The sequence below is a fragment of the Neomonachus schauinslandi genome, chromosome 11, assembly GCF_002201575.2.
Source record: "Neomonachus schauinslandi chromosome 11, ASM220157v2, whole genome shotgun sequence".
Lineage (NCBI taxonomy): Eukaryota > Metazoa > Chordata > Mammalia > Carnivora > Phocidae > Neomonachus > Neomonachus schauinslandi.
This window is the reverse complement of record NC_058413.1, coordinates 74,345,996-74,369,771: the sequence shown is the minus strand read 5'-3', so window position 1 is coordinate 74,369,771 and position 23,776 is coordinate 74,345,996. Positions and strand designations below refer to the sequence as shown.

The window sequence follows — 23,776 nt, the reverse complement described above, 5'->3', positions numbered from 1 at the left end:
TAGTGGCTAGTCTCGTCTCCTGTCTGAGGGTCGGGGTTATCTCTACCTCTTCTGCCCTTCCCAGATTTCTGCATGGTTGGAAGCCTGCATTTGGCTTCTGAGTTCTGTTGGAACACAGATTCTGTGATTTTTTGAGCATAGGTTGGAACAGCAGTCAGAATTTTAGTACATTTCACCTGTGAAAAGACGAGAGTACAGTTTTTAGTAGTGCATGATGTATAGTAAATTGTGGACTCTTTGCTTTTGCAGCCAAAGACGTAACTTATATATGTCCATTCACTGGTGCTGTCCGAGGAACTCTGACTGTCACGAATTACAGGTTATATTTTAAAAGCATGGAACGGGTAAGACTTGTTGGATTAGATTTTTATATGTACATCTGTATGTTCTTTGCAGTTTTGTTCATTTTTGATCATTTTTAATTCAGGCATTTCTAATTAAGATAATTGTACAGTGTCAATTGCTCAGTTTTAATTGTTTTTTTCTTTCCTTCCTTTAGGATCCCCCGTTTGTTTTAGATGCCTCTCTTGGTGTGATAAGTAGAGTAGAAAAAATTGGTGGTGCTTCTAGTCGAGGTGAAAATTCTTACGGACTAGAAACTGTGTGTAAGGTAAATGTTATATTTATGCAATTTTATTTGGTTTGAAAAGCTTTCTATTAAATAGAGCCTTTGTGTAGAAACTGGTTTCCAAACTGTCAAGCACATTTCATACTGGAACATCATTCTAGAAGACAAACAACAACATTTAGGAGTAATAAAAGGTGATCTATCATGAATTAGGCTTGAATTCTTTTGGACCCAGTACAAGGTACTTTGACATTGATTATTTCATCTTGAGCCTCAAAATATCTGAAGTAGGCATGACAGACATTATTACCTTTAATTTACAAATTAGAAACATAAGGCTGGGCAGTTAAGGCATAGGACTTTGTAGTGGAAGAACTGGCTCTGATACATTCATCAGCGCCTGTTTCCTATTTCTAGTTCTTATAATTTTTCTGCTTCCTGAAACAATGGTGTGGAAAACTTGACATTGTAGACCTTCCCTATTTTCTTACCTAACTCCTATTCTTTTTTTTCTCATGATCAGCTCCATTTAATTTTCCTCCCCATATTTATCTTTGCCATGAATATTCTTTAACTCAAAGAATTTACCTGTTGTACTTTTTAAGAAAATTTTAATTCCAGTGTAGTTAATATACAGTGTTATTTTAGTTTCAGGTGGACAGTATAGTGATCAACAGTTCCATATGTTACTCAGTTCTCATCAAGATAAGTGCACTTTTAATCCCCTTCACCTATTTCACCCATCCCCCACCAACCTCTCCTCTGGTAACCATTGATTCTCTGTAGTTGAGAACCTGTTTCTTGGTTTGTCGCTCTCTCTCTCTCTTTTTTTTGTTCATTTGTTTTGTTTCTTAAATTTCACATGTGAGTGAAGGCATATGGTATTTGTCTTTCTCTGACTAGATTATTTCGCTTAGCGTTATACTCTAACTCCATCCATGTCATTGCAAATAGCAAGATTTCATTCTTTTTATGCCTGAGTAATATACCATTCTATATATACATACATATATATATCTCTCTCATCTTCTTTATCCATTCATTTACTGGTGGACACTTGGGCTGCTTCCATAGTTTGGCTTTTGCAAATAATGCTGCAGTAAACATAGGGTTGCATGTATCCATTTGAATTAGTGTTTTTCTATTCTTTGGGTAAATACCCAGTAATGTGATTACTGGATTGTAGGGTAGTTCTATTATTAATTTTTTGAGGAACCTCCATACTGTTTTCCACAGTGGTTGCACCACTTTGCATTCCCACCAAGAGTGCATGAGGGTTTCTTTTTCTCCACATCCTTGCCAACACTTGTTTCTTGAGTTTTTTTTTTTTTTAAAGATTTTATTTATTTATTTGACAGAGAGAGACACAGCGAGAGAGGGAACACAAGCAGGGGGAGTGGGAGAGGGAGAAGCAGGCTTTCCGCTGAGCAGAGAGCCCGACGCAGGGCTCGATCCCAGGACTCTGGGATCATGACCTGAGCCGAAGGCAGACGCTTAACGACTGAGCCACCCAGGTGCCCCATCTTGAGTTTTTGATTTTAGCCATTCTGACAGGTGTGAGGAGAGATCCCATTGTGGTTTTGCTTTGATGATGTCTAACTCGTATTCCTTAAATGTGTTGATACTTGAATGAAACTTAAGATTTTTACACTTTCATCATTCTATTCAGTCATAGTTATTTCATACCTGGTGCCACTTCAATAGGTTGCTGTTCTCATTATGGCCTAATTAACACCCGTGCACATTTCAATTCTAGATCACCTTATTTTTTTTTCCCTGCTGTTCTGCCAGTGCCAAAAGTAAAAGCAACAGCACATGCCTAACTTTCAAATTACTTTCTTATGCTAATCTTAAAAGTTATATAAATCTAGTAATAAAGGTAATGACTTGGTAGTTATTTCTATGTGTTTTCCTTCATAGTCAGAAGGGTGTAATAGCTGTCAACCATGTGTCGAGCACATTGTCTCCTGATCACTTTTCTGTAACCTAATAGTAAATAGAGCGTAGAATATAAGCGGACGTGAAAGAGGGAGACTTTGGAATCTTAATCATTTTAAATACAATTTTTTCCATGGAACAAGACCATTATCGACAAACCCAAACATTTGTAGGGCCCCGTCTATGGTACTTTTAGATAACCCTGTGATTAACAGAGTGATTATGAATATCTCTACTAGTTGTAAAGATATTTACTGAGGGAAAAACAAGGTATCAACTTAGGTTTCCCCACATGTTTGTTTTAAAATAAGGTAAAGCCAGCGTCCTAGTTTTGGATCAGCTTTGTAATAAAATGTCCTACTTGTTCATGTACTGCAGGTGCATTAAAGTGCAGTGTTCCTGTATTCAGTTTTACAGAATGGGGTATAATAAAGCTATTTTGAATTCTGCTTAGATTAAAACACTTAGATAAGACGGGTAGTCTTTTTTTTTTTTTTTAAAGATTTTATTTATTTATTTGAGAGAGAGAGAGACAGCGAGAGAGGGAACACAAGCAGGGGGAGTGGGAGAGGGAGAAGCAGGCTCCCCGTTGAGCCGGGAGCCCGATGCGGGGCTCGATCCCAGGACCCTGGGATCATGACCTGAGCCGAAGGCAGACGCTTAACGACTGAGCCACCCAGGCGCCCCCCCCTTTTTTTTTTTTTAAAGATTTTTTATTTATTTGAGAAAGAGAGAGAGAGAAACAGCGTGAGAGGGGATAGGGTCAGAGGGAGAAGCAGGCTCCCTGCTGAGCGGGGAGCCCGATGTGGGACTCGATCCCAGGACTCCGGGATCATGACCTGAACCGAAGGCAGTTGCTTAACCAACTGAGCCACCCAGGTGCCCCAAGACGGGTAGTCTTGAAATTATCCTTAATCCCCAAGTTTTTCTTAGTGCAGTTAAGATGTCAGTAAACCAGAACATGAATATCTACATTGATCCTGAGCATAGAAAATTGCTTGAGGACAAATAACAAAAGGGAGCCTGGGGCTTTAGATCTGACTGTAGAGCCAGGATGATATCAACCAAATATTTGAGAGTTTATCTGCCAGGAGATGTTTGAAGAACTTGGACATGGAGAGGAGTAAGAGATTTAAGCAGAGTTTGATTCTATCAGTCCAGTAGCAGGAAACTTATGAAAATCCAATGAAAATGAGCCCTGGGAAGGGATCATAAGTAGGAAAGTTATCACCAGGCATAATAGGACCAAAGACACTTATGAAATATAACAAGAGCTAATCAGGTTTTTTAATAGGGAAATTCATGACAAAAAATGGGCTTTCACAGGGAAAGGACATTCACAGAGCTGTGTATCAGTCATGATAGTGAGCTTCAGATACAGTATCTTTTATCTCTAGTGCCTGCTCAGATGGTGTCTCCTTTACTGGCCTATCTTGAGTAAATAAGCAGAAATAAAATTTCTGTCCTCTGAATTTTGCCTTGTATTAGAGTGCCTTGTGGGTTTTTTTTTTTTTTTTTTTAATTTCTTTCAATAGGCATTGTGATTTCCCTGCCTCCAGGGGCTGTTGTCTTATTTTTGTATCCCACATTCACAGATCTTAACATTTTACAAGATATTTCCATATGTGTTCATTAAATAAAAGGTGAACAGGGATCGATGACTTGGATCCTAAATCTTTTCTAGGATATTCGGAATTTACGGTTTGCTCATAAACCTGAGGGGCGAACAAGAAGATCCATTTTTGAGAATCTAATGAAATATGCATTTCCTGTCTCTAATAACCTGGTAAGTTTTTTATCTTTGAAAAATGTGTATTGAATTTTTGGCGTAGTATAAAGAAACTTACAGGCTACCTAGAATCTACATTTGTGATCCTACTTTGCCATTAAACCAGATGCATAATTTAGGTCTAATCTAATCTCTTGGAGCACTTTCTTTTAGGTATGAGATGAGAAGGACTGGACTAGCTGATTTCTGAGGTCCATTCCTGCTCGCTGACATTCTGTAATTATATGATCTTTCTATAGAAGGCGTTCCCATGATGAAAAGCTATCTGTGGTCTTCATTAGGATTTGAGATCTCCTTTTTATTTTTTTTTTTTAAGATTTTATTTATTTATTTGCAATCTTTCTAATTAGGAGCTGAGAGTTAAGTCTAGCAATTTTAGGAGGAAAGAGTGGGCAAATACTTAGCTGAGTTCCTGCTATCTGCTAGTAATGGTGCTCCCTCATTAACATTACGTAATCTAACTTCCACATTAGCCCCGTGGTGGTAAATATTATTTATCCCTATTTTAGAGTTGAAACCAGGGGCAGGTAAGCAATTAATATGGGCACAGCTAGTAGGGAGTAAAATTTATAATCAGTACTGGTTTTTTGACTCTTGTTTGAATGTTTTTCATCATAGTTGTTTCTGTCATTCTGTCTACATAAATGATAAACTAGATTTTCTTCTTTGGTACACTGATCGCATGCCAAAAAAATAATATGTTTATTCAGTATGTTTTAGAAAATGTAGCATTGGGCGCCTGGGTGGCTCAGTCGTTAAGCGTCTGCCTTCGGCTCAGGTCATGATCCCAGGGTCCTGGGATCGAGTCCCACATCGGGCTCCCTGCTCGGCAAGAAGCCTGCTTCTCCCTCTCCCATTCCCCCTGCTTGTGTTCCTGCTCTCGCTATGTCTCTTTCTGTCAAATAAATAAATAAAATCTTTAAAAAAAAAAAAGAAAATGTAGCATTAACGTCAGCTGCTTAACTGCTGACATCTGTGATGTCAAACTACTTAATTATGTCGGAAGATGTCTTTTGTTATGTAAAGACTTTGATTATTTAGAAGAAACCTAAACAGCTTGTATCTGAAGGAAATATGGAGATATGTTAGCATTTGATACATCTTGGCGGTAGGTCTCTGTGCTTTTCTATTTTTTTAAATTTTTTATTGTTATGTTAATCCCCATACATTACATCATTAGATTTAGATGTAGTGGTCCATAATTCATTGTTTGTGCATAACACCCAGTGCTCCATGCAGAACATGCCCTCTTTAATACCCACGACCAGGCTAACCCATCCTCCCACCCCCCTCCCCTCTAGAACCCTCAGTTTGTTTTTCAGAGTCGATCGTCTCTCATGGTTTGTCTCCCCCTCCGATTTCCCCCCCTTCATTCTTCCCCTCCTACTATCTTCTTTTTTTTTTTCTTAACATATATTGCATTATTTGTTTCAGAGGTACAGATCTGAGATTCAACAGTCTTGCACAATTCACAGTGCTTACCAGAGCACATACCCTCCCCAGTGTCTATCACCCAGTCACCCCATCCCTCCCACCCCACCCCCTACTCCAGCAACCCTCAGTTTGTTTCCTGAGATTAAGAATTCCTCATATCAGTGAGGTCATATGATACATGTCTTTCTCTGTTTGACTTATTTCACTCAGCATAATACCCTCCAGTTTCATCCACGTCATTGCAAATGGCAAGATCTCATGCCTTTTGATGGCTGCATAATATTCCATTGTATATATATACCACATCTTCTTTATCCATTCATCTGTCGATGGACATCTTGGCTCTTTCCACAGTTTGGCTATTGTGGACATTGCTGCTATAAACATCAGGGTGCACGTACCCCTTCGGGTCCCTACATTTGTATCTTTGGGGTAAATACCCAGCAGTGCAATTGCTGGATCGTATGGTAGCTCTATCTTCAACTTTTTGAGGAACCTTCATACTGTTTTCCAGAGTGGCTGCACCAGCTTGCATTCCCACCAACAGTGTAGGAGGGTTCCCCTTTCTCCGCATCCCCGCCAACATCTGTCGTTTCCTGACTTGTTAATTTTAGCCATTCTGTGTGAGGTGGTATCTCATTGAGGTTTTGATTTGGATTTCCCTGATGCCGAGCGATGTTGAGCACTTTTTCATGTGTCTGTTGGCCATTTGGATGTCTTCTTTGGAAAAATGTCTGTTCATGTCTTCTGCCCATTTCTTGTTTGTATTCTTTGTTCTTTGGGTGTTGAGTCTGGTAAGTTCTTTATAGATTTTGGATACTAGCCCTTTATCTGATATGTCATTTGCAAATATCTTCTCCCATACTGTCGGTTGTCTTTTGGTTTTGTTGACTGTTTCCTTTGGAAGGAAAACTTCCAAACAAACTCATTTTATGAGGCCACCATTACCTTGATCCCAAAACCAGACAAAGACCCCATCAAAAAGGAGAATTACAGACCAATATCCCTGATGAACATGGATGCAAAAATTCTCACCAAAATACTAGCCAGTAGGATCCAACAGTACATTAAAAGGATTATTCACCACGACCAAGTGGGATTTATGCCTGGGCTGCAAGGTTGGTTCAACATCCGCAAATCAATCAATGTGATACAATACATCAATAAAAGAAAGAACAAGAATCATATGATCCTCTCAATAGATGCAGACAAAGCATTTGACAAAGTAGCATCCTTTCTTGATCAAAACTCTTCAGAGTATAGGCATAGAGGGTACATACCTCAATATCATAAAAGCCATCTATGAAAAACCTACAGCGAATATCATTCTCAATGGGGAAAAACTGAGAGCTTTCCCCCTAAGGTAAGGAACGCGGCAGGGATGTCCACTATCACCACTGCTATTCAACATAGTATTAAAAGTCCTAGCCACAGCAATCAGACAACAAAAAGAAATAAAAGGCATCCAAATCGGCAAAGAAGAAGTCAAACTCTCACTCTTTGCAGATGATATGATACTTTATGTGGAAAACCCAAAAGGCTCCACCCAAAAACTGCTAGAACTCATACAGGAATTCAGTCAAGTGGCAGGATATAAAATCAATGCACAGAAGTCAGTGGCATTCCTATACACCAACAACAAGACAGAAGAAACAGAAATTAAGGAGTCGATCCCATTTACAATTGCACTCAAAACCGTAAGATACCTAGGAATAAATCTAACCAAAGAGGCAAAGGATCTGTACTCAGAAAACTATAAAATACTCATGAAAGAAATAGAGGAAGACACAAAGAAATGGGAAAACATTCCATGCTCATGGATTGGAAGAACAAATATTGTGAAGATGTCAATGCTACCTAGAGCAATCTACACATTCAATGCAATCCCCATCAAAATACCATCCACTTTTTTCAAAGAAATGGAACAAATAATCCTAAAATTTGTATGGAACCAGAAAAGACCCCGAATAGCCAGAGGAATGTTGAAAAAGAAAAGCAAAGCTGGCGGCATCACAATTCCGGACTTCCAGCTCTATTACAAAGCTGTCATCATCAAGACAGTATGGTACTGGCACAGAAACAGACACATAGATCAATGGAACAGAATACAGAGCCCAGAAATGGACCCTCAACTCTATGGTCAGCTCATCTTTGACAAAGCAGGAAAGAATGTCCAATGGAACAAAGACAGTCTCTTCAACAAATGGTGTTGGGAAAATTGGACAGCCACATGCAGAAGCATGAAACTGGACCATTTCCTTACACCACACACAAAGATAGACTCAAAATGGTTGAAAGACCTAAATGTGAGACAGGAGTACATCAAAATCCTAAAGGAGAACACAGGCAGCAACCTCTTCGACCTCAGCCGCAGCAACTTCTTCCTAGAAACATCGCCAAAGGCAAGGGAAGCAAGGGCAAAAATGAACTATTGGGACTTCATCAAGATAAAAAGCTTTTGCAAAGCAAAGGAAACAGTCAACAAAACCAAAAGACAACCGACAGAATGGGAGAAGATACCTGTGCTTTTCTCTGTGTTTGAAAAATATGAAAAAAACAATATGTTTTCAAAATTCTAAAACAAGAGCCAAAACAGCAATATAAAAAAAAAGACACCACTACAAAATATCCTTGCAGATAAGTAAATGAAAACTTTGGGTATGATAAAGATTCATTTCTTTTTTTTTTTTTTGTTATGTTATGTTAGTCACCATACATTACATCATTAGTTTTTTTTTTTTTAATTTTTTTATTCTTATATTATCCCCATACATTGCATCATTAGTTTTAGATGTAGTGTTCCATGATTCATTGTTTGTGCATAACACCCAGTGCTCCATGCAGAATGTGCCCTCCTCAATACCCACCACCAGGCTAACCCATCCTCCCACCCCCCTCCCCTCTAGAACCCTCAGTTTGTTTTTCAGAGTCCATCGTCTCTCATGGTTCGTCTACCCCTCCGATTTCCCCCGCTTCATTCTTCCCCTCCCACTACCTTCTTCTTCTTCTCTTTTTTTTCTTAACCTATATTGCATTATTTGTTTCAGAGGTACAGATCTGAGCTTCAACAGTCTTGCACAATTCACAGCACGTACCAGAGCACATACCCTCCCCAGTGTCTATCACCCAGTCACCCCATCCCTCCCACCCCACCCCCTACTCCAGCAACCCTCAGTTTGTTTCCTGCGATTAAGAATTCCTCGTATAAAGATTGAGTTCTGATTCATGACCTCCTGAAATGTCTTTTTGTAGCTATTACCTCTGTTTACTGTTTTGTAGCCTCTTTTTGCTTTTGAATACAAAGAAGTGTTCCCTGAAAATGGGTGGAAGCTATATGACTCTCTTTTAGAGTATAGAAGACAGGTAAGTACTTTTGTTCTTTTAGTTTTAATATTCTGTATTCATTACAACAAAAAACTTAAGGGTAGAAGTATATAGTTTTATATAGTTGTGTGGGTTTTGTTGTTGTTTTAATGAAGGCTAATCCTGATTTCTTGTCTACCTTTCAGTTTCTTTAAACTGTTTTGAGACTATGTTAGTGATCTTTTATGAATCTCTACTTATCTAAGAGCTAACAAGTAAATCAGCTTATTAAAAATGTTTAATAATGATAAAAATAAAATGGTAAATATATTTACATTTTAATATTCTTATGTACCATTCACCATTATTCACTCATCTTTTTCTCTTTTGGGTATCCTATAATATAATTCTGAAAAAATTTCATAGTAGTTCTGCTTATAACTTAGCTCCCCATGAAATTTTGAAAGTTTTAGATCTTCATAGAGGACACACATACATAAAATGTTAACAAATCAAATCTGATAATATACAAAAGAGATAATACAACATGACTAAGGTGGGTTGGTTTACTATGAGAAAACCTATCAGTGCGATTCACCACAGTAAGAGATGAAAGCAGAATTCAGTCTGGAAATATCTTTTAATATAAACCTTAAGACTAAAGAGAACACATCAGAGTATTCTTTTTTTTCTTTTCAATTAAAAAAAATTAAAAGTGGTTACACTTGCATTCTGTATAAAATGCAGAAGTTGAATTTGAATTGAATTTGAATTGAAAGGTTGGTTTCCCTTCCAGGACAACCTTGTCCCCCAGCCACCCCAGTTCCTTTCCTTTTAGGAAATAATGTTGCTGGTTACCTATGTATGCTTTCAGAGATTTTATTCCTTCTTTTTCATTTAATGTATTTTGGAGGATACATACCATCTCAGAACATACAGACCTGCCTATTCTTTTTTTCTTTAAAGTTGAGGTATAATTCACATACCATAAATTGTACCACTTTAATGTACAGTCCACTGGCTTTTAACATATGCACAAAGTTGTGTAACTGTTACCACAATCAAATTCCCGAGCATTTAGAAGACTGAGTTTGAGTCTTTTCTTCATATCTCTAGCTCTTACTTAGTTCTCAGTCTTAGGTATATGTTCTTGAATGAGTCATTTATGTCACAGTGCTTTTATTTTTTACTTGGTCATAGGAACTGCTTTATAGGAATGTTTGAAGGATTAGTAATATACAGGAAGGTATTTTATTAACCAAAGAAATCTATCCAAGTGATTATTATTGTTTTTATTACTTTGTAAAGCTTTCTAAAAACAGAAATCATGACTCGTGAGCTTCATTGTGTGCAGCCACTAAAACACAAGGGGAAAGCCACATTAATTCTGTAGACCGATACATTATAGTGCTGAGCATACATTATTTTTAATGGGCAAAATTATTAATAACTATTTAAATTTGTCATGTAAGAGGATGTTTCTTTACTCTTGATGCATGTAGTGATTATACAGAGGACCCTTGAAATTTGTGGATAAGATCAAGAAAAATCATCAAGTTGCTAAAACAGTAAAAGTCAGTCTTAAGGAAATGAACATGGTCTTCTGCAGAAATATTCAGTCATAAGGTAGATAGATGTGTTGCTTAACAAATTTGCAAAACACTCAAGTCCAGTCAAGGAAAACAGAATTTATCCTTAGCACTGGAATGTAAATAACTAAGGAAAGCTATAATCCAGTTAATTGGGTTGTAACTTGACTCTGAAAAATGGATACATTAACTGAAGGACAATGATTTGCAGGGCAATTATAAATATGTATGCCAAAGATCAGTAGTTGTGTTTACGAAGAGTGTATGCTGACTAGTCAACCCCACTTTTCAGTTTGGAAGGCAGTTCCTTTAGTGGAGATAGGTGTATCACCTTATCTAAGAATAGGAACACAATAGCCATTAGTGTAATTTAAGTCAGTGGTTCTACCCCCACCTTTCCAATTTCCTGAAGAATATGACACAGTCCCACTGGTAGTAGTAGTTCTCCCTGGGAGGAATTTTTTAAGGATATGAGAAGGGATTGAGAGATGAGAGTACCTCCCTGGGTTGGGGGTAGTACATTAGGATCTCAGGTGATGTATGCTTCTCCGGTGATCCAACCATCTTAGCTCTGACTCCATGTTGTCTAAGAAACCCTGAGAAACTAATTTTGCTTCTTATGAAGGCTTCCTTGTGATTCATTGATTTATTCATTAATCATTCCTTCACTCATCCATCCATCCATCCAATTTATGTAGCACTACATATACTAGTGGCTGAGTCTGTGAAACTGGAAGACATAATCCTGACTTCCAAAGAGCATATATTTAGTGGAGGAGTCAAAGAAGTAAACTGATGATTAAAATATACAGTGATGAATACAAATAGAGGGAGAGGGAGGTAGAGGCAGAGGGAGAAGCAGGCCTCCCGCGGAGCAGGGAGCCTGATGTGGGGCTCGATCCCAGGACCCTGGGATCATGACCTGAGCTGGAGGCCGATGCTTAACCGACTGAGCCATCCAGGCATCCTGACTTCTGATGTTTTAATTGTAATGTGTCTCAGTGTATCCCTGTTCAGGTTCAACATATTTGGGGCACTTTGGGCCTCATGGATCTGGATGTCATTTCTTTTCCCAGATTCAGGGTATTTTCAATCATTACTTTAAAAATACTTTCTGTCCCTTTCTCTTTCTTTTCTTCTGGAATTCCCATAATGTGACTGTTGTTTCTTTACATTGTGTCCCATAATTCCTGTAGGCTTTCTTCATCACTGTTTTTCATTCTTTTTTTCTTTTTGTTATTCTGACTGGTTAATTTCTTTTTTTTTTTTTTAAGATTTTATTTATTTATTTGTCAGAGAGAGAGAGCACAAGCAGGGGCAGCTGCAGGCAGAGGGAGAAGCAGGCTCCTCGCTGAGCAAGGATCCCGATGTGGGGCTCCATCCCAGGACCCTGAGATCATGACCTCAGCTGAAGGCAGATGCTTAACCGACAGAGCCACCCAGGTGTCCCTGACTGGTTAATTTCTAATATCTTATCCTCCAGGTCCCTGATTCTTTTGTATGGTTGAGTTCTGCTTTTGAAACTGTTGAATTCTTCAGTTCAGTTATTGTATTTTTCCACTCTAGGATTTCTGGATTTTTGTTCTTTTTTTTATGCCCGCTGTTTTCTTGTGGAACTTCTTGTTTTGCTCATCATTGTTTAATTGTCTGTGTGTTCTTATAGCTCATTAAATTTCATTAAGAGGATTCTGAATTCTTTGTCTCACAGTTCATATATTTCCATTTCTTTAGGGTCAATTATTGGAGCTTTGTTAGTTTCCTTTGGTGGTATCATATTTACCTGATTTTTCATGATTCTTGATTTCTTACATTGGTATCTGCACATTTGAATGATTGGGCTTTTCTTCCAGAATTTATAGGTTTTCTTTGGCAGAGACCATTCTTCACTAATCAGTTCACTTTGGGTGTCTGGGAATGTCTGCTGGCACTGTCCTTGGGCAGGCGGGGCCTACTATTATGGTCTGTTTTGGGGCAAGGCAACTGTTTGAACTCTGAGGACAGAGACTGGGAAGGGTGTGCTACTGGTTGAGAGCAGTTGGATGGGATTGCTGGCTTGGTTCCCTACCCAAGTGAGGCTGTAGGATGGGCCCTACAGTTACCTGGATTCTCCGATCAGGTATACTAGATTGCTGGGACTGGGTACTGTATTCAGTTGTAGATGGGGCTATTAATTAGCTTTCCTGCCCTGGCAGGACAGCATGATGGGACCCAAGGCTCATTGTTTGGGGACCCAAATCAGGCCTAACTCTTCACCGAATTCCCTGGTCCAGCAGGGCCACTGGTTTTACTCTGCACACTGGAGAAGCCATGGGCTGTGTGCTCTGTTCTAGTGTCGTTGTACATAGGGCTTTTGAATGGGCTATGGAGCTTCTTGTGTTCTCTAGTTAGGGTCCCTGGCCAGACAGGCTGAGAGCTTTATTCAGCAATGAGCAGGGCAGTGAGTTAGATTCCCTTCCTGGCTGCAGCAGGAGAAACAGCTCTAAAGCCAGTAAAGCTCTTTGTTGTGTTAACTCAAGTTGATCTAGATCCCCAAGTTCCCTGACCAAACAGGGCCACTAGCTTTGTTCTTGGCTATCTGCCCATTTCTTGGCTTGAGTACCATTGGACTACACTGCTACCATGAGTTGTTGCCTGCCCTTTCTGGTCAGATGGGGCTAGAAGACACTCTCCACAACTGGTTGGTCTGTGTTTTAGCTTCCTTGCCTTGGTGGGAGGGGGAGGGGCCTCACTAGCTACTCTCAATTTCCCAAACAGCCTTAGTGGTTGGGAAGAGCCAAGAGCTACCCCTCAGCCCCAGCTAAGAATTAACTCCTTTCTTGGGATTGCTGCATTCCCAGGACTGGCTTTGCTCCGGGGGCAGTCAGCTCTTCTCTCCTGTCTCCCTGCTTGAGTGCTGCTGGTCCACACTGTTTCCAGTTTTTGCCAGGCCTTTTGGTCAGATGGGGTGGGAAGATACTTTGCAGTGTGTGGGGCAGTGATTTAGCTTCTGGCCTGGGGGTGGGAAAACTGAATTCTAGGGCTGGCAAAACTCCTCCTTTGAGGGTCCAAATTAGGGAGTTCTGCACCCTGCTGAGTTCCCTGGTCAGAGTGTGTGCGCCCCTGACTCCGCTCTGCAGGTGAGCAAAACCACCCATATGGATTCCTCCTTGGCCCCAGGAGGTATGAACTCAGTTTGTCAGGATCCATGTGCTGGTTGTTGCAAGCCTGTCCGCACTTCTCCATCACAGTCAGATCCCCAGTGGTTGAGCCCCACGGATTCCCCTACAGTTCCTGTGGTGCAAGATCAGAGTAGGGGCTCCCACAAGGTGACCCACAAAACTGGCGAGGTGCTGGTTGTCTCCTATGGCTCAGGGGACACCTTTCTGTGTGGTGCCTGGCTGGCCTAGAGGGGAGGGACACTTGTCTTATGCTTCTAATGCAGTCTGTCTGGGTCTCTGAAGTGCAGGAATTGCTTCAGTCCCATGTTCGAGGATTCTCTCAGTGCTGTCTTGTTCTTGAATAGTTGTCAGTTGTTCTTGTGAGGGGGAGCAAAGTCAAGAACACCTATAATGCCATCTTGGTGAAGGAGTTATGCTTCATGTGAAAAGGAATAGGTAACCATTGATAGTTTTTAGAGGAATGGCATGATAACTTGCTTCTTAGACGATTATTGTAGAGGCAGCATGGAGAATGGATTGCAGAGGGACAGGAGAGAAGTGATAATGGCCTGAATTAGGGAAGTTGCAATGAGAATTGAAAATACTGAACAAAGTTTTCTTTTGGTACTTTTAGAAGGAAAAATCATAGAAATTCGTCATTGATTGGATGTAAGGGGGTAAGGGAGAGGGATGAGTTGTATCTGAGGTTTTGCTTGAGTATCACCTCTATAAACTTGCCAGTTCATTGTTCTTTTTTGTTATAGCATGGAAACATATTTTAAGCCTTTAATTAAGTCTTTATTTTATTTCTAAAAATAAGAAAGGATCTTACCTGAATAGTTGTTTAGTATATAAAAAGTTAGGAAAGCAAGAGGGAGGGGGTGATGTATATCGTAAGAAGCAGGTTGGGACAAGGCTAATTAAATAGGGTATAGAGTGTAAGGCACTGGTAAAGAAACGGACCATGGCTCGGAATTCATGGAAACTCTATTTACCATATGATTACTGGGAGGGAATTTTCTCTCTTTACTTAATGTTCATACCCTCTTGGGTGTTTGGCAGTCACTTGGGAAATACCTCTTTAAAGGAGAGTACATTCTTCCCTTTGATTTCAGATTTTTATAACAATTCCGTGAACCAGGATACTAATTTTTCTTTTTTTAAAGAACAATGTACTTTTAAATAAAAAGGATAGATGTGCAATGTACACGGAGTTCTTTATTACCTCCTTTGTTTCTTCATCTATCAAATGGAGTTAACAAAACCTGGATACAATAATATGTGCATGTGTGTGTGTGTAAAGAGGTTGCTGACATGTACTGGCACATGATAGGTACTCAATAAAGGTTTTTTTTAAAAAAAAAACTATAATTAGTAGTTTTAGTATAGTTTTTAAAACTATAATAAAGAAATCTTTCAATTCTTTCTTTTTCTGATTGATTATATGAGTTGTCGGGGTCCATAAAATTTTAAATATATATATTTTCTTAGTTCCAACTAATTTAATGGCTTTATTTTCTGTAGAATGAAAGATGGAAAATTTGTAAGTATCTTATTTGGGTAACCCTTTATGTGAAGTAGTAGACTAGTTTTAGCTAATATTGAAGGATCAAATGAGAGCTTAATAATTGATGTGTTTTTAAAAAGTTTTTTAAAGTATTTCTTGCCTCTTGGTTTTGCTTTGTTACTCCCTTGCTTTTATAATATGTGTTAGATTAGCAACATTCCCATTAGTACTATAATTTAGGAGGGAAAAATTCACTTTAGGTATGTAAATGATAAATATATGTATAGCGTTTTGATGGATACTGGGTACCTGCTCCCTGAAGTTTCTTTATGTAGATGAATGGCAGCAAAATCAATCATCCAGTCAAGCTCAGTGAAACTTTTTGTTTTTAAGACAGGGAACATTTGCAGTCTTACTGTGTCCTTCCCATTGGATATGTTTAGCACGGACCCAGCAATCTATCAGTATTTAATGATTTAAGAAATCTTTCAATATATAATTGAGCATCAAAATGAACATAGATCCCTACATTAACTCATCCTAAAAGCCTGGTCACTACAAGTAGACAGTAACTATTCCAGCAACTTAAGAGATGGATAGTGGAGATAAGAGAGGTTAAATAAGGTGGCTTCTGTTTCAATGTCTTTTAATATTTTAGGTGGTAATTTGTCTTACGTTCTATTTCATGTGTAGGGAATTCCAAATGAAAGCTGGAGAATAACAAAGATAAATGAACGCTATGAGCTTTGTGATACATATCCTGCCCTCTTGGTTGTGCCGGCAAATATTCCTGATGACGAATTAAAGAGAGTGGCATCCTTCAGATCAAGGGGCCGTATCCCAGTAAGTGTGAAGCTTTGGTGAGACTTTGCAAATGCTTTTGTACTCTATGTAATGCTGAGGTTAATGAACGGGAGAATGCATGCAGGATAAAAATAGCTATAGCAACATGTCTATTATGGGGATTTAGAGAATGAGTTATTTAGTAAAATTAAAACTGGAGGAAAGACTTAGATTAAAGAAGTTTCTGGAGAGTCTGACATGGGTAGGAGAGAACTGCACAGAATTGTGATTCTTAACTCGACAACAAAGTTGGCTCTGTATTGTTCACTATTTCTTTATTTTATTATATATTCTTTAATCATGGTGATAAATGCTCTTTTCCTTTAAATCCTAGAGAAAAGAAAACTTTACAAATTTATGATGAATTACTGTGTTTTAGAAAGATTGGCTCAAATAATTTTAGGTACAAAAGTCATAGATTCTGAAGACTTTATAGTTGGACAGTTTGCTGATTTAGTAATAAAACTTTAAGGGGTTTATTTAACCCCCTTTTAATGTACTGTGATTCTAGAGACAACACTTCTGAATAGTCATGACTTATGTAAATCAACACCTGATTAAAGGATTAGACCAAATTTTCCATATGCCAGAGTTGGCTTGAAAGAAAGGTGATGATTTTTATAGCAGCCTTGAATAGCCTTTTGTGGTTAGGCTTTGGAACCAATCAGAAAGCAGAATTTTATAGAGAAGTGTTTTTGAGCAGAATTATAAACAGAGAAATATATAAAGAGTGTGTCACTGTTTTTTCCCCCATTAAGGTTTTATCATGGATTCATCCTGAAAGTCAAGCCACTATCACTCGGTGTAGCCAGCCCATGGTAGGAGTGAGTGGAAAGCGAAGCAAAGAAGATGAAAAATACCTTCAAGCTATCATGGACTCCAATGCCCAGTCTCATAAAATCTTTATATTTGATGCCCGGCCAAGTGTCAATGCTGTTGCCAATAAGGTGAGATTGTCTTTCAGTAATTAAGATTACAATTATAGTTTCATGAATTGGCTGGGTTTGGTGGGAGCCACCATGTGTAGTAGAAAGATTTCAGGCTCTCCAGTGACAAAGATGTAGATTCTAATACTGGCTCTCCTACTTGATGGTATGACTTTGAGTTAGTTACTTAATCTCTTTTTTTTAAAGATTTATTTATTTATTTTAGAGAGCGAGAGTGAGCAGGGGGAGGGACAGAGAATCTCAAGCAGACTCCCCGCTGAGTGCGGAGCCTGACACGGGGCTTGATCTCATGACCCTGAGATCATGACCTGAGCCAAAATCAAGAGTCAGATGCTTAACCAACTGAGCCACCCAGGTGCCCCTAGTTAGTTACTTAATCTTTTAATTTTTTATTTGTTCACTTTTTGTTGAAGTATAATTGAGATACAACATTATGTTAGTTACAGGTTTACAACATATTTCAGTATTTGTATAGATTGTGAAATGATCACATTAAGTCTGTTTACCATCTGTCACCATACAAATTTACAACATATTCTCCTTATAATGAAAACTTTTAAGATTTACCATCTTAGCTTTCAAATTCACAATAACAATATTATTGACTATAGTCCCCATGTAGTATGTTACATTCTCATGACATTTATTTTATAACTGGAAATTTGTGCCTCCTTATCTCCATCGATTTTGTTCCCTGACAAACCCTCCACTCTGCAACCACCATTCTGTTCTCTGTGTCTATGAGTCTTGTTTGTTTGTTCATTTGTTTTGTTTTTTAGATTCCATATATAAGTGAAATAATTCAGTGTTTGTCTTTGTCTGACTTATTTCATTTAACATCATACTTTTCAGGTCCATTTATACTGTCATAAATGGCAAGATTTCATTTCTTTTTATGGCTGAGTAGTATTTCATTGTGTATATACACACACAAACACACACCCACACACACACACCCCACATCTTCTTTACATGTTCATCCATTAATGGACATGTAGGTTCTTTCCATATCTTGGCTATTGTAAACAATGCTGCAGTGAACATAGAGTGCACAGATCTTTTTGGATTAGTGTTATTGTTTCTTTCAGTAAATACCCAGTGGTTCTATTTCTGAGTTTTTGAGGAACCTTCATACTTTTTTCCATCATGTTTATTTTTTTGATAATAGCCATTTTGACAGGTATGAGGTTATATCTCATTGCGGTTATAATTTGCATTTCCTGATGATTAGTGATTTTAAGCATCTTTTCGTGTGCCTGTTGGCCATCTGTGTCTTCTTTGGAAAAATGTCTATTCAAATCCTCTGCCTATTTTTTAAAAAATAAAATTTATTCTTAATTTTGTCAATGCGTTATATCTTGTTGATTGTTCTGTAGATGTTGAACCATGCTTACATCCCTGGAATCCTACTTGATCATGGTGTATGATCCTTTCAATGTATTGTTGAATTTGGTAATATTCTGTTGAGGATTTTCACATCTATGTTCATTAGGGATATTAGCTTGTAATTTTTTTGGGGGGGGTTGTCTGTTTTTGGTGTCAGGGTAATGCTGGTCTCATAAAATGAGTTTGGTATTGTTCCTGCCTCTTCAGTTTTGTAGGTATTTGAAAAGGATAGGTATTAAATCTTCTTTGAATATTTGATAGAATTCACTGGTGAAGCTGTCCGGTCCTGGACTTTTGTCCTGATACAATTTCCTTGCTAGTGATCCACATTTTCTGTTTTCTTCCTGATTCAGTCTTGGAAGATTCTATGCTTCTAGGAATTTATCCATTTTTTCCCCTAGGTTGTCCAGTTTATTACTGTGAACCATATAATAGTTCAGAGTAGTCTCTTATGATCCTTTGTATTTCTTTGGTATCAGTTGGGACTTACCTTCTTTTACTTCTGATTATTTATTTGAGCCCTCCCTCTTTTTTTTCTTAGTGTGTCTAACTAAAGGTTTATTGATTTTATTAATCTGGCTTAGTTTCATTGATCTTTTCTGTTATGTTTTTAGTCTCTGTTTCATTTATTTCCACTCTGATCTTTATTATTTTCCTCTTTCTACTAATTTTGGGCTTACTTTATTTAGGTGTAGAGTTCGATTATTTATTTACTATTTTCTTGTTTCTTCAGGTAGGCCTGCATTGCTAGAAATTTGCCTTTTAAGATTGTTTTTGCTGCGTCCTATAGATTATGATGTGTTACATTTCCATTTCGTTTGTCTCAAGGTATTTTATATTTCTTCTTTGATTTCTTTGTTGACCCATTGGTTGTTCAGTACCATGTTTTTGCTTTGTGGTTACCATGAGGCTCATATATTACTGCCTTTTTATGTAACAGTCGTGTTAAGATGATAGCGGGTTAAGTTTGAATGATTTTAAAACTCTGCACTTTTACTCCCCCCTGACACATTTTATGTTTTTGATGTCAGATTTACAACTTTTTATTTTGTGTACCTTTAACTGTTTATTATGGTTATAGTTATTTTCACTATTTTTTTCACCTTCGTACTAACTTTATAAGTTATTAATGCACTATGTTTACTGTAGATTTGTCTTTACAAGTGAAATTTTTACTTTCATATATTTTTTTGTTATTAATTAGTGCCCTTTCTTTTCTGCTTAAAGAAGTCCCTTTAACATTTTTTGTTAAGTCTGATACACTCTTTTAGCTTTTGTTTGTCTGGAAAGCTCTTAATCTCTTCTTCAATTCTGAATGATAACCTTGCCAGAAAGAATATTCTTGGTAGGAAGGTTTTCCTTTCAGTACTTTGAATATATCATGCCACTCTTTTCTGGCCTACACAGTTTCTGCTAAAATACTGCTGATTGTCTTATAGAGGTTTCTTTGTATTTAACAAGTTGTTTTTCTCCTGCTGTTTTTGAGATTTTTTTCCTATCCTTAACTTTTGACATTTTAATTATAATGTGACTTGGTATGGCTCTTTTTGGGTTTATCTTATTTCAACTCTCTAGACTGAAATGTCTCTTTCTCTAGGGAAAGTTTTAGCCATTATTTCTTCAAATAAGTTTTCTGCCCCTTTTTCTTGCTCTTCTCCTGGCTCCCCTATAATGCAAATGTCATTTCAGTTTATGTTGACCCATAGGTCCCTTAAGCTATGTTCACTTTTTAAAAAAAATTTTTTTTTTAAGATTATTTATTTATTTAATTGAGCGAGGGAGAGAGAGAGACAGTGAGAGAGGGAACACAAGTTGGGGGGTGGGAGAGGGAGAAGCAGGCTTCCCGCTGAGCAGGGAGCCCGATGCGGGGCTCGATCCCAGGACCCTGGGATCATGACCTGAGCCGAAGGCAGTCACCTAACCAACTGAGCCACCGAGGTGCCCCAGGCTATGTTCACTTTTTTTTTTTTTTTAAAGATTTTATTTATTTATTTGAGAGAGAGAAGGAGATAGAGAGAGCATGAGAGTGGGGAGGGTCAGGGGGAGAAGCAGACTCCCCGCTGAGCAGGGAGCCGGATGTGGGACTCAATCCCGGGACTCCAGGATCATGACCTGAGCCGAAGGCAGTTGCTTAACCAACTGAGCCACCCAGGCGCCCTATGTTCACTTTTTAAAAATTCTTTTTTGTTTTTGCAAAAATTCTTTTTGGATGAGTTCCACTACCCTGTCTTCCAGCTCACTGATTCTGTCTTCTGTTTCATCTGGTCTGCTGTTGAACCCCTCTTGCATTTTTCAGTTTAATTATTCAGTTCTGTGACTTCTGTTTGGTACTTTCTAAAATTTTCTATATCTTTGTTGAAGTTCTTACTGTGTTCATCCATTCTTCAAGTTTGGTGAGCACCTTTAATAACCATTACTTTGAATTCTTTATCAGGTAAATTATTTATCTCCATTTCATTAAGGTTTTTTTTTTTTGGTGTTTTAGTTTGTTTTTTCATGTGGAACATATTTTTCTTCCTCCAATGTTTCAGACCCATAGGGCCCAGAAACAATCCCCATGGCCACTCACTGGGTGTCTTCTATGTGGGCTACACATGCACCGGCTGGCTCTGATGCAGCCAAAGTGAAGTGGTATGTGGGGATGGTTTATTTACTCTTTTTAGACCTTAATTTGCTCATTTGCAAAATGAGAATAATAATAGCTAACGGGGTTGTCTTGGGGGCAAAACTCATCTAATAAAAAGTAGTGCATAACCCTGTGCTCATGTACATAATAAATAACTATTCAGCAGTTAACTGGTTTCCTTCTCCCTTCTCCAAACTTGACAACTAACTGAGCGTATGTCTGACTAAACTCTGCCCAGCATGGCTGTAGGAATTGGAAAGCAGTGTTCTCAGTGGCCAGTGATGCCCCCTTCTCCCTGCCCTTCACCTAATCAAGTTATTCACACTGCATACTTGCACTTAGCTGGAGCAATTGCCCTGGTTTCTGCTGTAGAACAAATATTTACATTGTGGAAATAGAAATTTTTGCCCGGTTGACAAAATCTGCCATAGGCGAAGGAGAGAGAAGGGATATAAATTAGCTTTAGTAAGTTACCTTTTTAACCCCCAAGAAACAATGTATCTGTATTATAGAATCAGCTAATGCAGATAAGCAAAAAGAAGAACATATTTTAAAACACTCTAAATCCTGTAACACCATTAAAATTTGGTTGTACTTCTGGACCTATGAGTATATGCATGCACACATATATTTGAAACAGTGGGATAATTGTAACTTCTTTTTTAAAACACTGACACTGTATCTTTCTGTGCCAATAAACATTTATCTATAACATTATTTTAATGGTACAAGAACTAATAATATCAACTGTTACTGGATATTTAGTTTATTTCTGGGTTTTTTGCTTTTATAAACAATGGTGGGATGATCATCCTTTTAATTAAATTATGGTGTGTGTGCCTAATTATTTCCATCCTATTTAGTGTTTTGAGGGCATTGTGAGTTGCAGGCATTCTCTATTAAACTGTAAATGTTTCCCCTTAAAGGAGAAATGAGATAATGAGTACGTGAAGCTGGCAGCACAGGGACTAGCATGTATTTTTCCAGTCATTACTTGTTTCCCTTCCAAAACTCTACTCTGAATTAGCAGGAGAGGGACTTAGTATGTTTCCTAGCATGAGAGGAGAAGGAAGGAGAAATGTAATGCAGAAAAGGTGGTAAGGCAAAGTTATATTCCCTATCTTATTTTTTTAAAGCATTCTCTTACATGTCAGTATGGAAAGCCCCTCTTTTTTTAACAACTGATATATTTTATTTATTGGTACATTTTCCTGGTTACAAGATATGTACTAGACAGTATAGAAAAACTCGGGAGGCATAGATAAAGGAAATTAAAATCACCCATATCCACTAATATTTTGCTGTATTTTCCCCCATTACTTTTTGGTACACTTATATGTTGATTATTTTGTTTCTTTGGTTTTCCTCTTAATACTATAGGAATTATTTCATCTAATACAATATTCTTGAAAAACACTGTAATAGTACTTATTACAGCTGTGTCATTATTCATTTAGTCATTTTTCTCGTATTGGGTGTTTAAGTATTTAGTATTTTAAATATCACTGAAATAAATATCTTTTGTTGGCATCTTTATTTCCTTAAAAGAGTATCCTACATATACAATGACTGTATCAAAATTTAAAATATGTGTTTTTTAAGAGTTTTGTTACATACGGTCAGTATTCGTCAGGAAGGTCGATTCAGTTTACCAGCCTGATGTCTTTCCCCCTGGTTTTATTGAGATATAACTGATGTAGAACATGGCATAATTTTGAGGTGTACAATATAATGATTTGATATGTGTATATATTATGAAATGATCACCACAATAAGTTTAGTTAACATCCATCATCTCATATAATCACAAATTTCTTTTTCCTTGTGATGAGAATTTGTAAGGTCTGTTTCTTAGCAACTTTCAAATATATAATATAGTATGGTTAACAGTAGTCATCAGAACTTATCTTTTAAGTGGAAGTTTGTACCTTTTGACTACCTTCACCCAATCTCCACACCTACCCCCTGGCTTTTTAATTTGCAAAAATGTACATCCTTGTTGCAACAAATACTTGTAACGTGAACTCTCAACGTTTTATATAACCTAATCAATTTGAATATGACAAATCCTTTTGCAGTCATGACCCATGTCAAGAATTAAAACTTTGCCAGCCACTAAGTCTTCCATGGGTGCCCTGCTTCAGCCTTCTAACTGTACTAAAAGTAACCGCTATCCTAACTTTTATAATAGTCATCTTGTTGCATTTCTTTATATTTCATTACTGAAGTATATATCCCTAGACTCAAGTTTAGCCTTGTTTTTTTAAATATTGTGTTTTAAGTCTCTCTTAATCTGTAATCTTCCCCTTGCCTTTCACTTTCTTTTCTTGACCTTTTATCTGTAGAGTTTTCCATAGTCCCAAGTTTTGCTGTTGCATGCATGGTATGGTTCAACTTTTTTCTGTCCTTTGAATTTCTTCCACATGAATTTAGAGGTTTATTCAGATCCAGGTTCGATACCTTTGGCAAGGCTATAGGGAACATATCAGGAGGCACATCATTTGTGGCTGATTCTCTTTTTTGGGGTGTTAGCAGCTGTTAATGCTCAGTGCCTAGATACATTAACTCCAAAATGGTGGTGTTTTAATTTCATGATTTCTCTTTCAGTTATTGATTGAACTCTTTCTGTAAAGAAACACTTTCTTTTATCTATAGTTTGGTTAACCAGCAATTTAGGTCAGTTTTCCCAGTGATGAGCTTACTTCCTGT

General features: G+C 37.8%; 1 protein-coding gene across 2 annotated transcripts in view; it reads left to right on the top strand.

Moving 5' to 3' along the window:
* The window catches only part of MTMR2 (myotubularin related protein 2), a 114,657-nt gene that overhangs the window by 71,285 nt on the left and 19,596 nt on the right, over positions 1-23,776 (top strand). For both annotated transcript variants that reach the window (XM_021679109.2, XM_021679108.2), the window contains exons 4-9: positions 250-344; positions 500-610; positions 4,191-4,292; positions 9,009-9,092; positions 15,959-16,108; positions 16,867-17,055. In XM_021679109.2, coding sequence (XP_021534784.1) covers positions 250-344; positions 500-610; positions 4,191-4,292; positions 9,009-9,092; positions 15,959-16,108; positions 16,867-17,055 — 731 coding nt within the window. The remainder of the gene's footprint in view (positions 1-249; positions 345-499; positions 611-4,190; positions 4,293-9,008; positions 9,093-15,958; positions 16,109-16,866; positions 17,056-23,776) is intronic.